Raw genomic sequence first — 23,965 nt, 5'->3', positions numbered from 1 at the left:
CCATGAATGTGTACTGTGTGTGTGTGTGTGTGTGTGTGTGTGTGTGTGTAGATCTAAGTGTTTATTAATAGCCTTATAGTCTCATGGTGCTCTTTAAACAAATTCCTCCGTTCTCTAAGGGCTCGCTGCATTCCTGAGTAGTAGGGCTCAATACTCCACTACTGATACCCCCCCCCCCCCCCTTTTTTTTGCACCCACTGTGGCGAATTTGTGACCAGCAGAGCTCAAAAAACACGCACATATGCACAGATTCTAACATACTCCCACACACCCAAACATGCTCATTTATACCACCTCGAGCTTTGAATTATCATGTGATTAAAAATCTCAGAGCCGTGCTCAAATTCAGTAAACTTGTGATGCGACTTGAGGCAGAAGCGAGTTTTTTACTCTTCCTTTCTATCCATCTGTGTTCCTCCTCACATTCTAGCTCTCTGCTGTTCCAAGGTTAAACCGAGGGGAAATGTCTCACACCTACAGTTTTGATGTCAAGGTCAAAGCCGAAGCCTGATGACACACTGCGCCACATGATGAAAAGCAGGCCAGTGTGTAGAAGGACTGACTGTGTGTGCATGTGTGTGAATATGTTTGTGTGTGTCTGTGGGGAAGATGGAGCTATGCCCAGTTATACTAAGATTTACATGTGGAATACAGGAGAATAGCTGGACAGATACACAATGAAATGTGTGTATGTGTGTATGTGTGTGTGTGTGTGTGTGTGTGTGTGTGTGTGTGTGTGTGTGTGTGAATGTGGGACAGTGTGTGTTTGTGTATTTACTGTAAGGATGGGGGAAGGGAGGGTGGTTACAGCGTTATCTAGACTTTATTTCTGCCATGATTTTGCATAGTTTTAATATATTTTTTTAAATATAAAGATCTGTACAACTGAATCTTGGCTTAGGAACAGTATATTACATTTATTTACTTAATATATTATACTAATATTGATCATTTTTAATAAACCAAAAGCAGATTTCTTGCAAAATGTACATTGAATGCTTATATTTCTTCCAAAATAATTTAAAAACATTTACAAGAATGACTAGGAATGGGCCTTATAATCAACACCTTTAAAAGGATTTTTTAATCACAGCAAATCCTACTTTTTGTTTTTTTTTAATCGAAGTGATTTGCCAATGAGTGCAGGTTTCAAATAACCTCGACTCTTCTTGGAAGATGTTCCACTAGATTTTGAAATGTGCTTGTGGAGATTTGTGCTCATTCAGGTAGTAAAGGCAGGTAGTGATACAGGTGAGGTGAGGAGGCCTGGGGGTGGAGTCAACGTTCCAATTCATCCCAGAGGTGTTCAAAAGGTTTTAGGTAAGAGCTCTATTTTAGGCCTATTAGTTTTTAGGTCTCCAAATTTAATTCAAAGACTATACAAATGTGTGCCTCCAAGTCTGTGGTAACAGTTGGAGAAAGAACCAGACAAGGCTGGAAAAGCCAGGTGTCCCAATACTTTTCTCCATAGTGTACCTTATAAACAATAAAAACAATTTATGTTATTACTAATTTAATTTATTAATTTTCATTATTTTCATTAGATTTTTAGTTGCTAACTAAAACATTTGGGTATGTTTGATCAGAGCTGCCTTCAGCACAACAATCACAGATCCGCAGTATGGAGCTAAGATGCTGACCCTGGAGTAGCAAAATGTGACCTGGACTAGAAAATAAGCTTTTGTGTGCTAATTCACACAGTGCCACAGGGCATGGGCTTCGCATTGGCATCTAGGTTTGGGGGGGGGGACCATCTGCCTGCACTCTATCATTGGGTCAGTGCTAATCTTTCATACGTACACGTTCAAAGAACCGAAGCACTCCACAACGCCTCAAGAGCTTCTATAATAAGCAGCACTTACTGAGGTTGCCTGGTCAGATATACAAGATACAGTCGATCTCACACTCTTTGTGTGTGTGTGTGTGTGTGTGTGTGTGTGTGTGTGTAGCAGTAGTTGTCTTGAGCGATCGATCGAGGAGATATAACCTGCATCGGTATGTTAATTTGTACACTCTGCCTGTGAGAGTGTGTGTTGATGTACCCTATTGTGTGTTGCAATAGTGCTGTGTGCAGCTCTTCCCTAAGCCCTTCTTACAAACAAATGGATTACGGATTCTAAATATTTCCAGCGTCTCAACCATCCTCAGTCCCTGCCAGCAGACACCGGCAGCTGCAGTGCCAATCAGGGGCGCCTGGGAAACGTATTTTGAAGAATTCAAAGCATTTCAGAAGAGATGCTGACAGTATGATGCTTGATAAAAAAAAGCAAAGAAACTGCCTACTTTTAGGCTTGCATACAGCTTGAGGGTTTGAGCATGTACCGTATGCGTGCATTAGGCCGCTGTCTCTGGATCTTTTGGCAGTCGGTGCTCCGTGTTGGCGAGCACTTTGCAAGGATCTGGTAAAAGAATGAAAGCTAAAGGGAGGGAGGGGGTGAATGAGGGAGGCCAGGAGAAAAAATATATAGAGAAAGGAAAGGAAGAAAATAATGTATCCCGAGTTAGCCATAAAGAAAAGTCTTCAGTGCAGCTGTGTTAGCTCCCCCAGAGCTCTCTCAATCTTAGGAAAGATCTCCAGAGGTTGTGGAAACGTTGTGGAAATGTTGAGCTATTCCGAGTTTCTGGAAAGATTCTGCGATTTGGTTCTTGTACTGTTTTTGCGTGCAAAAGTCAGAGAATGAAAATAGATGTGGGATGGTGGATACTGATTAAGCGGACGTGTTGGACTTGATCAGTTGGACTTGTTCTTGGAGATTCTTTTGGGGACTTTTTTGGGGGGAGGAATGGTTCAAATCCAAATGGGTGCCAGGTTGGATTGTACTGCTCTTAGGTGGGTAAATTGGCAGATTAGTGGTTAATGCTCTGGGTTACCAATTGGAAGGTTGGGGGTTTAAGCACCAGTATTGCCAAGCTACCACAGTTGGGTTCTTGAACACTGCCCTTAATCCTCTGTCATCCATCATGGCTGACCCCTGCTTCCTAACATTGATATTGTATATGTGAAAAAAGAATGTCGGTGTAATGTATATGTAACAAGTAGGGGTGACCCTGAACTCTGTCATTATAAAATGAGGATCATGTCATTTTGTTTATATGGAGGTGCTCAATGTTTCATTTTACATAGAACTACCGTTTTCTCCCAAGAAGTTAATATACAGCGCACTAGACCACCAGGGAACCACATGATAATGTTGCAAATAAAGAGCTGAAAAGAAAAAAACTTTTAATAAATATTTTTAATGTGCGTGAATAAATCCAACCACCCCTGTGAGATATTTAGTTTCACTTTCCATGATCTGGGACCAATACAGGACCGGCACAGGTGGCAGGGATTTAAAGATATAACAATGTCTGGGATATTCTTTATAGGTAAATTCTGTTCTAATTTAATTCTGCAAATTAATTTAATCCGCCGATTTAATTTGATTTGCCGACGTGAAATGCAAATCCTGTCTGCACTGTGGCCTTTTTGCAGTTATTTACTTTTTTTTTAGGTTATTTGATACAAAATGTTTTATACATATTTTCTATGTGATAATCTGTACATCGTGGCTTTAAAATGTTATCAGCAATCAGGTTACGTCTACCTAGTATTGTCGTAGTATTTTGGATCCAGCATGACAATACCCCTGTGCACAAAGCCATCTCCTTGAAAATATACTTTGCATGGGTTAAAGTGACAGATCTTGAGAGGCCTGCAATAGAGCTCATTCCTATTGAACACTTCGAGATGAATTGGAACACTAACTGCACCACAGACCACCTCAGCTCACCTATACCAGTACCTGGCTTTACTAACACCCTTGTGGCTGAATGAGCACAAATCTCCTCAGTGACACTCCAAAATCTAGTGGAACATCTTCTCAGAAGAGTGAAGGTTAATATAATAGCAAATGGAAACTAAATGTGAAATGGGTTGTTCGAAAAGCTTCTTAAGCTTATCTTATGGTAAGGTGTCTACAGACTTATTATGGACTTTCACAGCTGATTTAAGGTGCCTTAGAGGAAGTATGTGTCAACAAATACCCTCCTGTAGTGTAGTATTACACCCTAACACTTCATGACTCTCTGCTCTCCCCTTCAGCCGCTGCTCGTAACCTTGGGGTAACTATGGACAATGAACTGTCTTTTTTCCCACATGTCGCTAATGTTGCTCGTTCTTGTCGATTTCTTCTCTATAACATCCGAAGGATTCGACCATTTCTGTCCATACAGGCTGCCCAGTTGCTTGTTCAGTCTCTTGTCATTTCAAGACTGGACTACTGCAACTCTCTGCTGGCAGGTCTTCCCCTGAACGCTATTCGTCCACTGCAAATGATCCAAAACGCAGCTGCACGACTTGTGTTCAATCAGCCCAAGTTTTCCCACACCACCCCACTGCTGCGCTCCCTTCACTGGCTTCCAGTAGCTGCGTATCAGATTCAAAACACTGATGCTTGCCTACAAGGCCAAAATGGACCAGCACCATCTTACCTCAGTGACCTCATCACATCTCGCACTGCACCACGCTGTCTGAGATCCTCCAGCACTGCTCGACTGGTACCACCTTCTCTCAGAATGAGAGGTAAGTACAATTCTAGGCTCTTCTCTGTTCTGGCACCGAGGTGGTGGAATGAACTTCCCCTAGATGTCCGTACAGCAGAGTCCCTGATTATCTTTAAGCGACGACTGAAGACCTACCTCTTCCTGAAATACCTAAATTAGCACTTTCCAAGTTTGTAGAATTCGAGTTATATTTATATTGAGTTTGTATTCTTGCGTACCAGTGTAGATTTATTCACTACTAGAGATTTAAAGCACGTTTGTACGTCGCTCTGGATAAGGGCGTCTGCTAAATGCCGCAAATGTAAATGTAAATGTAAATGTAAATGTATTATCGGAGAGTGAGATGAGTGATAAAGTTTCTTATGATTGAAGACTTCAAACACAGCATGGTGATGAGACGCTCAGCCACAGTAAGACATTTTGTAAACGTTTTTAAGATGGCCGTACATACAGGCCGTATAGTAATGTAGGCTGTCCTAGGATGGTTCAGGCGCACTGACAAACCTTTCTATACCTAATTTTGCCGTTCATTCTTGAAATGTGTTCTTTTATTTTATATATTTTAACGTCCTGATTTGAACAACCTACATATCATTCTTTAGTAATGTTAGCCAGATACTGGCTAATTATCCTCCTAGATTTAGCTAAGTGCAATATTTTAGCCTACACTTGAGGCTAATGCATCATTTTTAGAGCGTCAGCCATTTTTATGGTGTTAGTACTGCCTCGTATAAAAGGTACCTGGTAAGGGTAAAAGCGTATTTGTGTTTTATAGTAAGAGAAGAATTTGACTGGCATGTTTAGTAGTCACTTGGCTGGAAAGTAGAAGAATTGCTCCGGAACAAGAGTTCACTTTTCCAGATACTCCTGATTATCCCTTTCATACACACACGCGCACACACACACACGCACGCACGCACGCACGCACACACACACACACACACACACACACACACACACACACACACATACTGCAGACATTCTCTCTTTCCCTTCTGTATTTCATTTGCTTTATTCCACGTTCCTCCTTTTCCCCTCATGTTGTGCTTTTATCTTTTCCTCAGTCTATTCCGTAAATCTCTCTCTCTCTCTCTCTCTCTCTCTCTCTCTCTCTCTCTCGCTCTTGCTCTCTTTCTACTCTTCCTTATTGCCTTCTCAGCGTTTCTCCCAAATTTTTTTCTCCTTCTTCGTCCCCACCGGGTTCACTTTTTCGTAGCAACAATGGCCATGTGCCCAATTACAGCCGTCAGCTTGATTTCTCAGTCTGGATCTAATTACCCAATTGCAAGAGTCAAAGAAGGACAAAAAATAAATAAAAATCTGCTAGTAACAAGCGTGCCTCTTTTTTTTTTTTTTTTTTTTACCGATACCATCCTCTCAGAGTTCATTGGTTGCTCCAAAGTAGTTAACTCTTGTAGTTTACGATGCAACCAACACCGAAAAGTCCGTTCACACAAGATTTGTTTAACACAAGCACGGGAAAAAAATCTTGTTAGCAAGATGAAGAGAGATCGCATGTCGTTTAAGTAACACCATAAATCACTGGTCGGAGTTTTTCGGTCATATAAACTCAAGCAGTGTTTTTTATACAGTATCACACAGTTTTTTTTTTTGAGCTGCACCATTTCCATTGGCTGTGTTTTTGGTTATTGTACACCAGGTGATTAATAGAGATCATATAATAGGTTGAGAGAAAATGGAATCCAGAAAGAGAAGTGAGTTTCCCATAACTGAACAAAAAGAAATAGCAATGAAAGTAAACTGAAGTTTTTTTTATAAAGAAACTCTGATGCAGAGAGCTTTATGCCTACATCCAGGTCAGATATGAGAAGTGAGTAAAGTCACATTTTAAAACGTATGTGTGAGAAAATAGTACGCGAACATAAGACCTACGCGGATCTTTTTGTGTCCACGGTCACAATTGGCGTAAACTTCAAGAGTCATTTGACTTTCGTGTCAGAGATTGAAGCTTGAATGCACGTAGGCCGGTGAATGAATGGTGTTTGTAGAATTTCTTCCCCCCTTTCTTCTCTATTTCTCTGTCTTTCTTTGTCTCTTTTTTTCGACCAAAAGATGACAGAAACCCGAGGACCCTCGCAAAGATTTGAAGCAGGGCATCTGTAAACAAACGTCTGTGGAAATTCCTTAAAACATTTTTTATATTTGTATTTACATTTACTTGTAAACTCGCACGTCTTGCAAAGTGAACAAGAAGTTCTCCTCAGTTTGCTGATCTGGAGAGTTGCAAGAGGAAGAAGGAAGGCTGTTGACACCCTCCCTCCATTTTGTTGGCAGAACCAAGAAACCATCCCACAGGACTTTTAATTCCTTACTAAAGACGCTTTAATAACTTCCTTTCATAAACAAACTCTTGCTGAGCCAGCCTTGTAGGGACAGCAGGCAGTTAAAGGTCACACTGCCATCTACAGGCAGCATTAGATACACATATACGCACACACACACACACACACACACACACTGTATAAAACACACTTCATACCCTCATTTACAGTCACACACATCAAGCACAGTTTTACACTTATCGTTACATTAGAAACATTTATTAGAAACAAAAAGATCTTACATAGAACCCTGAGCTGTTGGTGCTGATGCTTGTTGTATAAATTAGCCATCACTAGATGGCATAGGAGGTATAGACTTGAGTTGAATCCTTCACTGACCCCACACACTGCCCCCTGGGCACATAATGGTCTTCTTGACCCTTACGATGGCCAGGGGTGTGATCTTTATTGTAAAGATAAGATCCACTGAAGGTGTTACTTCTCACGTTTACATCACAGTGAAATTCTAACTTGAGCTCATAGGAAGCTGAAGTCAGAGGGCATAGTCAGCCATGATACAACAAAGGGTTAAGGGCCTTGCTCAAGGGCCTAACAGTGGCATCTGGGCAACGCTGGCGCTTGAACTCTTGTCCTTCCGATCAGTAACTCAAAGCCTTTACCATTGAGCTCCTACTTCCCCCTACCGATATTATATAGTTTCTAATTGCTTAGGACGTCGTAAAACTTTTTGTTTTAAGTTTTTAGCATTAAATCACGGTGCTGTCGAATTCTCCAGTCAGACTTTATATAATAAGCTTGTTATACATTATGGTTTATATATTTCTGCCCAACACCATTAGAATTTGTATAGCAAATACATTTTATGTCAAAAAAGTGTGTCAAAAGATTTATATTTACACAATACCACACAAGTGAAAGTGAGGTTATACCGAGTACCAACTTCTTGTATAATGTGACATTGTCATATTAAATTTAAGGGATGGAAAGGAAAAAGAGATCCAGAGTCAAAATGAACTAGAATTGTGACTAGATTACATGCAGAGAAATGAAGTGCATTATATGGACAAATGTTTATGGACATCTGACAACATTCGTATGTGCATTTCGACCTCCTATTCCACACTTAGCCACAATTTGCTGTTAAAATAAATTCCAATTCTCGGAAGATGTTTCACTAGATTTTGGAATGTGCTTGTGGAGCTTTGTGCTCATTCAGCTACAAAGGTGTTTGTAAAGTCAGGTACTGATATAGAGTGAAAAGGCCTGGGGTTCAGTCAGGGTTCCAATTTATCACAAAGGTGTATTATAGGGTTGAGTTTAGAGTTCTATAGCAGTTCACTTGTGATCTTCCACTTAAACACATATAAAGCATATCTTCATGGAGCTGCGTTTTGGACAGGTTTGGGGCTCCTAGTTGAAGTGAAGGGAAAATGTAATGCTAAAATGTAAAATTGTATCTACTACATCCAAAGACATTCTATACAGTTGTGTGTCTCCAAATGTGTGGTAACACTTTGTGGAAAAACCTTATATGGCTGTATCCCAATACTTTTGTCCACATAGTAAATGGCATGTCTTTTAATGGTACATGCCTTTTAAAAACATTCCTGCTATGGAGTAATAATTAAATTATTAGTGTTTGTAAAGTGTTGTGTTACAAGAGGGAATAAAAAAACATTGTGGTTGTGTTGTTTTAGGAAATGCTCATTTATGGGTTGGGGACCAGAGCACCTCTTTGCTCCTGCTCACATGACACCACATTGTCATTCATGATCTTGCTTTATCACTGTTTTAGTTTAGACATATTTAATCCTTTCCTCTTCAGTTCTTTATCGTTTGCTTTGAGATCTCATGCATCTCATGAATCAGCAAATACAGATCTTAGCTAATATTTCTATAAATAATGCATAAAGAGCAACTATATGGCTACCGAGTAATAGTTTTTACTGAACACGATGAAGACTTTTCCCAGTTCTTTTTTGGGTGTCAGTCGAACAGATTGTTATCAGCAAGTGTTTATTGCACTTTGTTTTCTCAGAAATTTGGTTAGGTGTGTGATATCCTGTTAGTTGAGGTTTTTGCCCTCACAAACACACACACCACATTAACTTATTTTTTCTTACTTGTCAAAGTGAAAGTGTGTGTGCACTATTTATTATTTACACATTTTCATAAGAACTTCTTTTTTTTTTTAAATATAAACCCCATGTACACTCACTTTCCACTTTACTAGAAAACTGAACATTTGTTCATATATGCAATTATCTGAAAGACCCAATTTGTGGCTGTGGCACGATGCGTAAAACCGTACAGATACACGAGATGGGCTTTAGTTAAAGTTTATGTCAAACATCAGAGCCTGTGTGTGTGCTTGCTTTTTGATCCCACAAGATTGGATGATTAGATAACTGCATACATGAGAAGGGTACAGGTGCTTATTATACATTTACTATACATTTTGTCCCAATTTGCTCTTATGATTGCCTCCACTCTTCTGAGAAGTTCCACTAGACTTTGAAGTGTGCTTATGCTAATTTGTGGCGATTCATTCAGCCACAAATGTGTAGGTGAGGTGAGGTGCAGATAGTCACATTCATTAATGTTCAATAGGGTTGAGGTTCGAAGATCTATAGCATGAGATCTTCCACTCCAATCCATGTAAAGCATAAGTTCATGGAGCTAGCTTTGTGCTACCGCATCCAAAGACATATCCAACCCTAACCCTAGTCATATATGGCTGGAAAAATCAGGAAATATATGAATAGAAATATTTTTGTCCTTATAGATAATAAGATAATGTTTTATATATATATATATATATATATATATATATATATATATATATATATATATATATATATATATATATATATGACAACAAAATTATTGACACCCTGTTCATGATTAAAACATCAGAAGCTTTCTTATGTAAAGTTCAGCTTTATATTATACAGCGTGACATGTTGGTTTTGCGTCTCGATGCTGCATGTCTAATTAAAAACATTTGCAAGAAAGGCAGTTGATCACTGCAGTCATCTGGAGTGAAGCATTTATCATCATTGTAAAGCTCTTAAAGTATTTTTATATATTTCATCCTTTGCAGGCTGTGTGTCTTGCCTGTGTGTGTGTGTGTGTGTGTGTGTGTGTGTGTGTGTGTGTGTGTGTGTGTGTGTGCGCGACCTCAGCCTACCCTAGGTAATCCATCATTTTCACTGACCAGGTGGTGAATAGGATTTACAGTTTTGATTGACGCCACTTGGTAGCCATCTCCATAGCAACAGCCCAATGTTTCCGGCTTTTGTCTAAGCTTGGGGTTTATCAAAGCGTTTCCAGCACAACTATTTCTGAAAAGCACTAAAGAACGTTTTATTAATGCACGAGCAACGCTGGAGACAATTGTGATCATAAGCAGACATGGATGACGCTGGATCAAGTTCATCTCTTTCCTCTCCGGCTAAGCTTGGCGTCCTTTCCATTAGCATGTGCAGATTCAGTGTGATGCTAGGAAAAGGGGTGGGGGGAGTTGTTGAGTTCTTCAAGAGGCTCACAGCTGTGAAATGTTAACTAAATCCACGTCAGACACAGGTCTGGCTCGGCTAAACTATGTCTGGGCTAATCTTTTGTTTCTGGTGCTGGGTTAATGATAGAATCATTCTTATGTTAACAAACGGCATGAAAGGTGAGCGTGAAATCGCAGTGTTGTTGGCTGTTTAACAAAAAAACTAACCTAATTGAAAACATACACTGGCAAATACAACTCCAATCTTGAGGTGAAGGCTTTTAGGAACGATTACACACACACGCACATACTATTGCTCTTTGAGTGTACAAGCTTCCGTTTTTTCCATTTCTTTGTCTTTTGCTGACAAAACATTTCTGACCCGTCGGACATTAACAGCTTCAACTTCTTCAGCAATTTGAACTGTTGGATCGGACCACCAGCCTTCGCTCCCCATGTTCATCAATGAGCCTTGGCCGCCCATGATGGATACTGTCTGGGAGAGACCGGGAACAGCCCCTAATAGCTGCAGTTTTGGAGATGCTCCGACCCAGTCGTCTAGCCATCACAATTTGGCCCTTGTTAAACTGCTTGGACGCTGTGTCCTGCTTCTAGCACATACATTTTCTATATTTACTTACTGCCTAATATATCCCACCCACTAGCAGGTGCTAATGCTTTTTGAACCCCCAATCCACGTTTAGTCCTTATTTGCTCTGAACTTCACTCATAACTCCACTCTTCTAGGAGGATGTTCCACTAGATTTTTGTTGTGGAAATGTGTCCATCCAGCCACAAGGGTGACCTACTCGCAGGATGATGAGGCCTGGGATGCAGTCAGCATTTCATTTCATTCCAAAGGTGTTCACTAGGGTTGAGGTAGAAGCTCTCTAGCAGGCCACTCAAGATCTTCCACTCTAACCCATGTAAACTATATCTTTTTGGAGCTGGCTTTGTGCTCAGGGGCATTGTCATGCTGGAACCGGTATCGTAGTCCAAGTGAAGGGAAAATGTAATGCTCCCACATCCAAAGACATTTTATACAATTGGGTAGATCGTACTGAATTCTTATTGTAAGTACTTCTGTGGAAAAAACAAGGATCACAAGCATAATAAAGGGGAAATCACTTATTTTATCAATTCTTTTGTATCAGCATTTAGAAGTTAAGTATAATGCCAAGGATTTAGAATCATGTGCAAAGTAAACTGTATAGTCTGCATGCAATTGGCATTTGGTTCATTTCAAGTATGTACAGTGCCTCCAAATAATTTAAATATCCAAAGTCATCATATAATATTGTGTGCTTCCTATTTTGTGGTAACAGTTTGGGAAAGAACCACATAAGGCTGGAAAAGTCAGGGGACCCAATACTTCTGTCCATATACCTTATCAGACATTGTCATAAAGCTGCATGAAGTACCAGATGTAGATTTAGATCCTTAGCCAGATGTGACAGAGACAAGAATAATCTGCTTAGAGGACAAAAATTTGAAAGAATTCAGAGTCAAAAGGAAAAAACGTCTCATCTGCGATGAAATTAGATCATATGGGATTATCAAATATTAGTCTTGCAATGAGTTCTAGAAGAATACAGTGTTATTTGTGTTCATGTAATAGCCAATACAATCATTACAGTGTTTATGATTACAGCAACAGTTTAAGATCTACAGTATTCAGGTCAGATTATATAGAGAAGGAATGCTGGGACTTGGGAATGAAAAGACTTTTGGGATAATTATGGTATCAAAACCAAATGATTCACACGGGCAAAATCGCAGAACGAATCGGGCGTGTCTCAAGGGCAAGAACGATTAACGTTCCTCAAAAAAAAGCTTTTATGGTAAAAGAGGAAGTCACTCCGTCATTGCATGTTTCATGGTCAAGCTTTGGAATGTTAGTTGTTTAAGTGCTCAATTACCCAATCGCTTTGTTTACTCTGTAGGTTCATTTACTTCGTGAACTTATTTATTTTACAGCGTTCTGGCAGTCATCATTGATTTATTTCCAGCAAACACTTCCGTTTTCACGTCTCTTGTTCTTTTATGTAAATCTGTCACTGCATTTTGTATTTATTAAGTATTGTTATACAATAAAAATATTTTAGACTATATTATAGACTATATATGTTTTTTCTTAGTCAGCTAGGAGATTACTTCAGAAAATAAGAATATGGAATACACTAATAGGGCAAAGATATTGGGACACCTGACTTTTCCAGCCATATGTGGTTCTTAACTAAACTGTTACCACAAAGTTAAAGAGGCATGCAATTGTATAAAATGTCTTTGGCTGTGGTAGCATTCAATCTTCCATTTACTTGAACTAGGAGAGCCAAACCTGTTCCAGCATGACAAGAAGTTGGTTTAATGAGCAGAGTGTTTTAAAGAGAACTTAGAATAGCCTTTATTTGTCACCTATACATTACAGGTCAATGAAATCTGCTCTTTGCATATCCGGGCTTGCTTGGAAACTGGAGTCAGAGCGCAGGGTCGGCCATGATATGGCACACCTTGAGCACAGAGGGTTGAAGCCAGCTCAAGTTTGTCTACATTTTATATTAGTTTGTGTTATAGCAACTGTGTTTTCCACCGGTACCAAACTGACAGCTTCCTGATATAGAGGAGCCTCTCAAATATGACATATAATAGATTCCTTTTTAAATACACTATATGGACAACAGTTGTTGGACTCCTGACCATAAGATTCTTATGTGTTGTTTGAACATCCAGTTTCATATTTGGTCACAATTTGCTGTTATAACCTCCACTTTTCTGGAAAGATTTGTAACAAGATTTTTGACTTTAGACTCACGATCTTCCAATGCAACCCATGTAACCTAGATCTTCATAAAGCTAGGTTTAAACAGGTTTGGATCTTTTAATACAATAGTATTTCTCCAACTTTGTGGAGATCTCCCAATATTTTTGCCAATAGGGTACCTCATCTGGAACCATGTGTTCTTGTGCTTCAGATGCTTATCAGCTGTCATCTCTGATTCAGAGACCTTTTCACTGTATACTCAACAGTCTTTTGTTGTTTTGGTACAACTTTGGAAACAGGACTGCTATCAAAGAAATCTAAACATGTTTGATTTTTAGTTTTATCTCCCAGCCAAAGGTTTTCCAGCTTTACTTTCGGGATCCGGCACAACTTTAAAGAAAAACTCTGGACTGCAACCCATTAAGCATGTTTATATTGATTCGGGTAGGAGTTTGTCAGGTTAGTGCTGTATTTTTTGTTATTCCTGTGAGAATTTAGCGGTTGTGTCACAGAGGAACACTTAGCACATTTACTCTAGATGAATTACTGAATTGAATTGAAGAGATTTTTTCCTCTTTCATTATTTTTCCAATAATGTTTCATGCCACGTTAATGAGAAATCCAGCTTTGAAATATTTTGGAGACTAAATAGACAGACAGATATGAATCACTATGAGTAGGTAGATGAACGGTATACTGGGTAATAAAGAAAACCATTAATCAAAGGGAAAATTTGGCCTGTATGATCGAACTTAAATTCGATCACGTAGAATGTTATTGCTTATAGTATATGAGTTTCTATGAGAGGCAATTATTTTAAAAGCATCGAACGGAAGAAAGTTGAAGTCGTAAAATCAAACGAGCTGCTTTTTTTTTTTTACCAATCATTGAAATAAAATCATTTGACCAAAGATTGCAATTTTTTATAATCATAATTTGACAACAGTGAGATATGTAAAGGTTAATCAATGAATAAGTGTGCATTGCATTTTGATGCACGACGTGGATGCAAAGAATTATGTATTACATATATGTTTATGTCATGGTCAGCCTTAATACTTGATTCTGATTGGCTGGATGGTGTGTGCCTAAACCACTAAGCGCACACGTGGTTCTGGTCATTTTAAAAATCTATCTCTTTTAATGCGCTGACTTATAAACAGCTTTAACAGAAGTAGCATACAGTTACAGGTCCATACAGTCTGAGACAGCTAATTTTAAACATTTCTTAATGATCTTACTGAGCTAAAATGGATGAGTTTTGTGACTCATTTACCTTAGATGATGTTTATAGCAATTTTGATACAAGACGAATTAGAGGAATAGGAGAAAATAATGTTAAAAAGAGAAATATGATAAACGGCACAAGGAAATAAACACCAACGGTTTCGAGACGTGACAGAAATGCCTGCAATTCTCTTTCTTGCTCTATCTCTCTCTCTCACACACACACACCTACTAATAACTAAAACTTTCTTTCGGCTTCTCCCGTTAGGGGTCGCCACAGCGGATCATCCGCATGTTTGATTTGGCACATGTTTTTACGCTGGATGCCCTTCCTAACGCAACCCTCCCCAATTTATCCGGGCTTGGGACCGGCACTAAGAGTGGCTGGGGTTGGTTCCCTGACCGGGGATCGAACGCGGGCCGCAGCGGTGAGAGCGCCGCATCCTAACCACTAGACCACCAGGGGACCCACATACTAATAACTATTTGTAAAAATTCATTTAATTTATTTCTGTATATGCAGTACAGGGGTCAGAACTGTATATAAGATAAACCGATGGAAATTATCTATTTGAATCAATTTTGCTCTATAAACATTTATGACATTTAACATGAATGATACACTGATCAGGCATAATTTTTTTATTTATGACCACCTTTCTTATATTGTGTTTGTCAATCTTCTGCTGCCAAAACAGTCCTGACCAGTTGAGCATCAACAGCATTAACTCCTTCAGCAGTTTGAGCTACAGGAGATGATCTGACCTAGTCGTTTAGCCATCAAAATTTGGCCTTTGTCAAACACACTTGCCCATTTTTCCTGCTTTAAACAAATCGAATTTAAAAACAAAATGTTAACTTGCTGCCTAATATATCCCACCCACTAACAGGTGCAGTGATGAAGAGCTCACCAGTGTTTTAATGTCTTAATGTTACAGTGCCCTCCACGATTATTGGCACCCCTGTTTAAGATGTGGTCGTGGACCTCTAAAAATTCTCCTTTTTCTTAAAACAACATAGAACCCAAATGCAAAAAAAGAGAAAAATCCAACCTTTTATTTAAGTACATTACTTTGGTGGTAAAAAAATCACACATTTAGAAAAAAACAAACAAACCTTGAAATCATGTGTGCCACGATTATTGGCACCCCTAACAATTCCTCTGAAAAATTTAATTTTTTATTTTTTTTTATATTTTTCTGTAGTTGCTAAGGTTGGTCAGGGTATCTAGGGACTTTTAATTAGTGATTCATGATTCCTGTTTTCCTGGGGTATAAATATGACGTGACACAGAGGCCTAATTCTCTTACCCATTTGTCAACATGGCAAAGACAAGAGAACACACCATTCAAGTAAGGCAGATGTGTGTCGACCTTCATAAGTCAGGCAATGGCTACAAGAAAATAGCCACTCGCCTTAACTTGCCAGTATCTACAATCAGAGGAATCATTAAGAAGTTTAAAACAACTGGAACAGTGACAAACAAGGCTGGAAGAGGTCCCAAGTTTATTTTGCCACAACGCACAGTGAGGAGGATGGTAAGAGAAGTAAAAAAATTTCCCAAGCTCACCGTCACAGAATTGCATCAAAGAGTGGCATCTTGGGGTCACAGAGTCTCCAAAACAACCATCAGACGCTCTCTACATGCCAACAAGCTGTTTGGGAGGCATGCAAGGAAAAGCCTTTTCTCACTAACACTCACAAACGAAACGCCTGGAGTTTGCTAAGCGGTACTGGGACTTCAACTGGGATCGTGTGCTTTGGTCAGATGAGACTAAGATTGAGCTTTTTGGCAACAAACACTCTAAGTGGGTCTGGCTAATGAGTATGCCGAAAAGCACCTCATGCCCACCGTGAAGTATGGTGGAGGATCTGTGATGCTGTGGGCCTGTTTCTCTTCCAAAGGCCCTGGGAACCTTGTTAGGGTGCATGGCATTATGAACGCTTTGAAGTACCAGGATATTTTAAATAAAAACCTGATGGCCTCTGCCAGAAAGCTGAAGATGGGTCGTCATTGGGTCTTTCAGCAGGATAATGATCCAAAACATGTGGCAAAATCTACACAAAAGTGGTTCAGCAGTCACAAACTCAAGGTCCTCCCATGGCCATCTCAGTCCCCAGACCTCAACCCAATCGAAAACCTGTGGGGCGAGCTAAAGAGAAGAGTGCATAAGAGGACCCAGGACACTGGATGATCTAGAAAGATTGTGCAAAGAAGAATGGTCAAAAATCCCTCTCTCTGTGTTCTCCAATCTTGTGAAATGTTATAGGAGGAGATTAAGTGCTGTCTTGTTGGCAAAAGGAGGTTGTACAAAGTATTAACATCAGGGGTGCCAATAATCGTGGCACACATGATTTCAAGGTTTTTTTTTTTTCTAAATGTGTGATTTTTTTACCACCAAAGTAATGTACTTAAATAAAAGGTTGGATTTTTCTCTTTTTTTGCATTTGGGTTCTATGTTGTTTTAAGAAAAAGGAGAATTTTTAGAGGTCCACGACCACATCCTAAACAGGGGTGGCAATAATCGTGGAGGGCACTGTATGCCTGGACGGGTTTTATATATATATATATATATATATATATATATATATATATATATATATATATATATATATATATATCAACCACTGACTAATATATATATTACTTGTTGCAGATTATCCTAAATAACAAACTACACTACAAAAATGCCTCAGAAATGATTTTGATATACACATATACACAGTACATTCAGTTGCAAGACATTCAGCCATTATTTATTACATCCTACTGGAAACCTAATAAATGTTTAGAGAACCTAATCTTCAGTCCCCTCTCAGTGTTTTTGTTGTTGTTGTTACAGTGCCCTCCACGATTATTGGCACCCCTGTTTAAGATGTGGTCGTGGACCTTAAAAATTCTCCTTTTTCTTAAAACAACATAGATACCGGCAAGTTAAGGCGAGTGGCTATTTTCTTGTAGCCATTGCCTGACTTATGAAGGTCGACACACATCTGCCTTACTTGAATGGTGTGTTCTCTTGTCTTTGCCATGTTGACAAATGGGTAAGAGAATTAGGCCTCTGTGTCACGTCATATTTATACCCCAGGGAAACAGGAAATCATGAATCACTAATTAAAAGTCCCTAGATACCCTGACCAACCTTAGCAACTACAGAAAAATATATAAAAAAAAATAAAATAATTAAATTTTTCAGAGGAATTGTTAGGGGTGCCAATAATCGTGGCACACATGATTTCAAGGTTTGTTTTTTTTTCTAAATGTGTGATTTTTTCACCACCAAAGTAATGTACTTAAATAAAAGGTTGGATTTTTCTCTTTTTTTGCATTTGGGTTCTATGTTGTTTTAAGAAAAAGGAGAATTTTTAGAGGTCCACGACCACATCTTAAACAGGGGTGCCAAAAATCGTGGAGGGCACTGTAAATCTGAAAATGTTAGCCTTGAGTTAACTTCAAAGCAGTGATCTCCAAATGTCTGTATCTGAGGGAATCAATGTAGAGTCAGCACTTATAGACCAAGGCCAGACATCAGACTTCCTCAGAAACCGCAAGCTCGTCAGGTAAAAACAGGATTAATTGATGAGACTAAGGGCTTCTTGTATCCCTTGGGCTCTGCTCTATCGTTTAAATTAAATTGTACCAGATCCAGACATCATCATGTGGCTCCTGACAGCTTCAATCAATTTTTAATATGGATAGACTGACAGGAACCCGAGGACCTGGATCCGATTTTAACCGAGTTCAGCAAAGCCTACATTGCTATATGCTGCATTATTCTCTTCGCACACAACTCTTATTGACGGGACTTCTGTAAAATACAAATCAAGGACCGCAAGCATTAGGCAGGAAAAATGTTTTGGATTATCATTTTATTTGTATAAGCAGTTGGAAGTTAAGCATACTGGATCTGATCTTGAAATTATGTGAAAATTAAGGGATAACTGTATAGTCTACATACAATTGGAATTTGGTTAATTTCAGGCTTCAGTGACTTGGATGTGCTTCCAACTTTGTGGTAACAGTTTGAAGAAAGCACATACTGTATGCCTGGAAAATCCAGTTGTTCCAATACTTGTTACCGAACCATTTTTTGATCATCTATTCATTATGTCTGTTCTAGTCTGCTCGGTTTACACATTTCTAAATTCCGCTAGATTTTTAGCTACCTTTTTGGATTCTTGATTTCAAAATATTTTTACCCTGTAGTACTTCCAGGAATTTGACTATTCCACAATCAAACATGGTGGTGGATGCGTAATGGTTTGGGATTGATGTGAAGCAGGGAAAGTTAGACACTTATCCCGGGTAAAAGGAATACTGAACCAACATGCCTTCTATTTCATACTTCAACACACTGCAAACGCTCTGGGATGAACTGGATCAAGAAAACTATTAGAAAAGAACACTAGTTGAATGTTTTGGTCTGGGTGTCAAGAGTGTGTAAAGCTGTTATTGTAGCTAAGGAAGGATTTTAAATGAAAATAAAGTGTAACATCTGTGCATTTATATATTTTTTTTTATCAAAGTCAATTTTCTTACCATTGAAATACCAAGTTCATTGCATATAAACAAAAGGAATATGTATGTTTTTGACAGCCCCTATCAAGTATATACTGTATATATATATATATATATATATATATATATATATATATATATATATATATATACTGTATATATATATATATATATATATATATATATATATATATATATACTAAAACTCTATACTAACACTCTATACTATACTCTATACTATAATAACACTCACTCAACTGTGTGTACTGAGCTGCTACAAAGCTAAACTCACACACCCTCATACTCATTTCACACATCTATGTCTTCAGTACCACCCATATAATATTATTTTATTATTACATAACTGTTTACATGCACTCTGTACAGTTGGTCTACTGGTTGCTCTATTTTGTGTTTTGTGTATTTGTCCAACACTGTCTTGTCTTGTCTTTTGTCTTGCACTGTTTGCACCAGGTTGCACACGATGCAACTAGGACACTTACTTTAGTCCTTAGCTCTATGTTCTATTATGTAGCTTTATGTTGTTTCATGTAGGAACAAGGGTCTGGAGGAACGTTGTCTCATTTCACTGTGTACTGCGTCAGCTATATAAGGTCGAAATGACAAAAACAGTTTCTTGACTTGAGTTGAGATATGTGTATGTATATATATATATATATATATATATATATATATATATATATATATATATATATATATATATATATATATATATATATATATATATATATATATATATATATATATATATATATATATATATATATATATATATATATATAGAGAGAGAGAGAGAGAGAGAGAGAGAGAGAGAGAGAGAACTAACACTTAAGGTTAATTTGTACCTTAAGATGACTACTATCTATTATTACTATAACATACATTGAGATTATCCCAAGTTTATTTATATATACTTTTTATAATAGTTATAAATCATTTTAAATAATTTTTTATAAGTAATTTAATGATTTCAGGCTCAGTAAGGTGTCACACAAGGACAGAAGACCGTTTAGAGTGTATTCCAGCATCTGTTGTCAGGAAGCCAGAGATAAATTTTTTCCTCTCTCTTTTTCTTTGTTATTCAGAACCACTGGATTTCCTCGGAACAGAAATGCGGTTTTACAAATTGGCCGTTATTCTCATATGTCCTGCTTTGTGGTTTAAGTGGAACGATCTTTATTTGAATGTTCAAATTTGTTTATTATTTGCAACCGACATTTCTGTACAGTAACTAACGCTATACAGATGCCTGCCGTGTGTCAGGGCTGCATGGACTGCTTTGTATTTGAAACATCTGAGATTTCGGAGAAGGGACACGCATGATGCTGACACAACAGATCCATGCTCCATTATCCAGTACATCAACACATGTTATATGAATTAGGTTGCTTGTACGTAGGAACGCTTGATTTCAGCAATTTAGAAGCAACAATATATTTGAGTTGATTTGATTGCGCAACCTTGCTTGTTTTTTCTTTCCCTCTACCCGCCTCTTTGCCCTCCATCCCATTATGACTTGTGTTGTGCGGTCAGTGTTTAATGCTGATGCAGGGAAGTTTATTGCATCAGTGGGATATCTATTTTTAGATGCGGTTAGATTTAGACAGAGCTTTTAAACCTTTTCGGGGACTTGTTGCAGTCGTTTTCGAGCACTCACACACACTGAACACAAAAAAACTGCAGAAAAGGAACATAAGGGTGTAAAAAAAATAATAAGGTATTGCTTGTGTGACAGCATAACCTACAGATGCTTGCACTTAGAGCAAGAGGAGTGTTTTCTGGTTGCTCATTTTTTCCAGGCATTGCGATATCCGACGTTCTCAAGCAGTTACACGGTTAACATTTGTTTACATGTCTCCGAGACCGAAAGAGGGCAGTTCAGAAGGAGCAGAGAAGGAGAGGTAAGGGAAAAAATGGTGTGCATGGGACAGCGGGTGTATGTTTGGTGTGTTTTGGCTATTTGATCCAGTCAGCTGATCGCTAAGGTGGTCTGTGATTGGAAGATCCAGTTGTGCACAGCTGCACTGTAGGCAGATTTGCATGAGACAAGGCTGCCAGTGTCTCCTCCTCGAATCCACTCTGCCAGTGGCTGAGTGTGTGTGTGCATGTGTGTGTGTGTGTGTGTGTGTGTGTGAGAAAGAGAGAGAGAGAGTGGATGTCTGTGGAAGCCAAAGCAGTGTTCCTCAAGCTCAAGCTCAGCCTCAGGAAGTCAAGGAAGGAAAAAGCTGCTGGATCTGGAGTTCCAGACTTTTTTGTAGATTGATGATTGATGATAACTTTGCTGGAGCTTCTCTGTTTAAGGGACATGCTTTTTGGCATTTAGACAGTTATGGACAGACTTTGTGAAGGACTGACATCTACTTTCGCAAGCTGGAGTCTGAGCATGATCACTATTGAGGTGCATCCTGAGCTCCATGCTGAGCTCCACTGGTGTATATCCTGATATTCTCCTCAACCTTTTGGTGCATCCTGAATCTCTATTGAGGTCCATCTTCATTGAGGTACATGTTAAGGACTGGTCTGCATTTGAGTTCTGCATTGCATTTGGGTGACTTTTTAAGACAGACCTTCAGTGGAAAAAAATATCCTGAGCTGTATACCTCTTCTGCGCTATGTCCCGTTTTGGTCTCTATTGGTGTGCATCCTGAAAGGTTTACTCTGAGCACTGGTTTCCTGGCTTTCAGCTCCTAAAGCTCTAAGTGAAGCTGCAGGAAAGGACGCAGGTACTGTAGACTAGACATGGGTTGCACGGCCAGTGTGGTGCAGCTTCAGGCTCTTCGCACGTTAATGAGAGGCAACTGTGCTCGGACCTGCTCAGACCGTCAGGAGCAGATATCCCTGGAGATTCTTCAATCATTGGACAGTGAGGCAGACAGCCGGCCACGCACCATCATTTTCACGGTAATGAGATTTGGCTTCTTTTACTGTTCGCTTTTTCCTCCAGGATGCACCACCAATATCTCACAGTTTCATATCAACCCTTTCTGAAATATTCCTTGTCAGTGTATGCTTTTCTTCTGTACCTTCACTGGACTTGATATTTCAGGAAGTTCTTCGAAGGTTGTTGTTGCATAACAGTTACCAAAAGGAATAGGGAAATGTGTAATATGGGGTTATATATTGGCTTTTCCAGGGCATATCTGGCCGGTTTGCTGCACGGAGATCTCTTGGAGAAATATGGCGAAGAGTGCGTAATGCATTATCCAGCACTCAGGGCTACTTCCGGCACAGCTGACATAGAGAGAGAGAGAGAGAAGTGGAGAGGGGGAGAGAGAAATAACAAGGCATAGCCAGAGGGGATTAGACGATGGGAATGTGGGGTTCTGTGGGAAAATGTTGCATCTGTGTTTGTGTGTTTTTTGTGAATGAGCCGCTTATCTGGGAGGCTGTGTGTGTGTGTGTGTGTGTGTGTGTGTGTGTGTGTGTGTGTGTGTGTGTGTGCACGCATGTGTGTGTGTGCATTCGCATGTGTGTGACAGTGTTATGCACTAGTTGATGCATCAAGCAAACAGTTTAGTATCAATATTTGTTTTTCTTTAACAACCTTAATCAATCTTTTAAAACACAATATATACACTAAATAGATTAGAAACAGACAAGACGTGTCATTAAAGCTGTAGCAAAATAGCAAAAGATGGGCAAAATTGATATATCATGGGAAGAACGCTGTGCAAAGAAAAGTTCTAGGTATTGAAATTTAAAACTAAGAAATGTATTGATTTAATACCAAAAGTAAAAAAAAGAAACGGATTGTGAAATACACACTATGAAACCTGCAACCGTTTTGTAAGCTATAATGCAATATAATTATAACATAATTAATAAACATAATAAACATTACATGTGATAAATAATACATTTGTAGGACGTACACTGTATTATCAAAAGTATTGGGACACCCGACCTTACCAACCTTATGTGGTTCTATCCCAAAATCTTACCACAAGTTGGAGACACAATATTGCTGTTGGCTTTGTATGTGGTAGCATTCAGTGGTCAACTTCACTTGAACTAGGAGACCCAAATCTGTTCTGACTGAGCACCATAAATGAGTGGAACATCTTCCCAAAAATTGAGCAAATGTGTTCCTGACCTCGTGATCTCATCACTGTGATTGGAGTAGTCTGGTTGCGGTTCCTTATTTCACTAAGAATCATTAAGCCTGTGTTATGAGCATGAAGAATAGAGTAGATTTGTGTGTGTGAGACAGACATATGTGTGCCGGCTTGTCACTTACAGCACAGAGTGGTGCCATCTCCATATGCTCCCGATCTCTTATCATTCATCCCTCCCTCTCTCTTTCTTCTCAGTCTCTCTCTCTCTCTCTCTCTCTCGCTCTCTCTTTCTCTGTTTGTGTCTCTCTACCTCCATTCAATGTGTCTTTCTCTTCACTACTGCTGATGCTTATATTCGATCATGAGTGATGGAGAGCAGATGGTGCGCACTGCTTATTGTCACTGCTCTCTCTTTTTCCTTTTCTCCCTCTCTCTCTCGTTCTCTCACGTCAGCATTTGATGAGCATGACCGTTAATCACGCACCCCTCGGCTTCTATTTTGATCCCACACAGCTGTAGTTTGCAGACATAATCAGCGCTATCACTCCTCCTGCAGAGGAGGGCAGGATGGAGAGTAGGAGAACAAGTGAGCATGTAGATGCTGCTTAATGAACAGGAAGAGGGTAAAGGCTAGAATTAGAAAGGAGTTAGAGTTGCGGCATGACGGCTGAAGAGACGTAAACCCCAAAAAAAGGCGAACATGTAGGAGGCACAAGTGTTTGTTCGCACTATTATTAGCTTGGCTCTCACAGTAAATCATTAGAATTAGCATAAAGGTTTAGCGTTAATAATTGCCCAGGGGGATTCCACTTCAACATGTATGGATTTAGGGCTCTCTTGTAATATATTCATTGCTTATTGGGATTTTTTTGGTTCTGATTTACTTCTAATTCAATTGCATGTATTAAACCTAGAGTTTTTTAAATCGTAAACAAATCCAACACATCAAATAGAATGCCACACTGGTGCTCAGAGTTATCACATATCACATGACTCATACCAGGACCAGAAACAAATCATGGATAGCATTGCTTT

The 23,965-nt window shown here is 39.0% G+C and overlaps 1 protein-coding gene across 7 annotated transcripts in view; it reads left to right on the top strand.

Annotated features, from left to right (window-relative positions):
• dock10 (dedicator of cytokinesis 10) overlaps positions 1-23,965 on the top strand; it is a 102,483-nt gene that overhangs the window by 19,334 nt on the left and 59,184 nt on the right. For 4 of the 7 annotated variants that reach the window (XM_046876096.1, XM_046876102.1, XM_046876103.1 and 1 more), the window contains exon 1: positions 21,013-21,776. The exons of 1 other annotated variant lie outside the window; for it this stretch is intronic. In XM_046876096.1, coding sequence (XP_046732052.1) covers positions 21,615-21,776 — 162 coding nt within the window. In that variant the 5' untranslated portion in view covers positions 21,013-21,614. Of the gene's footprint in view, positions 1-21,011; positions 21,777-23,965 lie in introns of those variants that run through there. 2 more of the 7 variants (XM_046876101.1, XM_046876095.1) reach the window with 2 other exon arrangements.

The sequence above is a fragment of the Silurus meridionalis genome, chromosome 20, assembly GCF_014805685.1.
Source record: "Silurus meridionalis isolate SWU-2019-XX chromosome 20, ASM1480568v1, whole genome shotgun sequence".
NCBI lineage: Eukaryota > Metazoa > Chordata > Actinopteri > Siluriformes > Siluridae > Silurus > Silurus meridionalis.
This window is presented reverse-complemented; position numbering and strand designations above follow the sequence as displayed.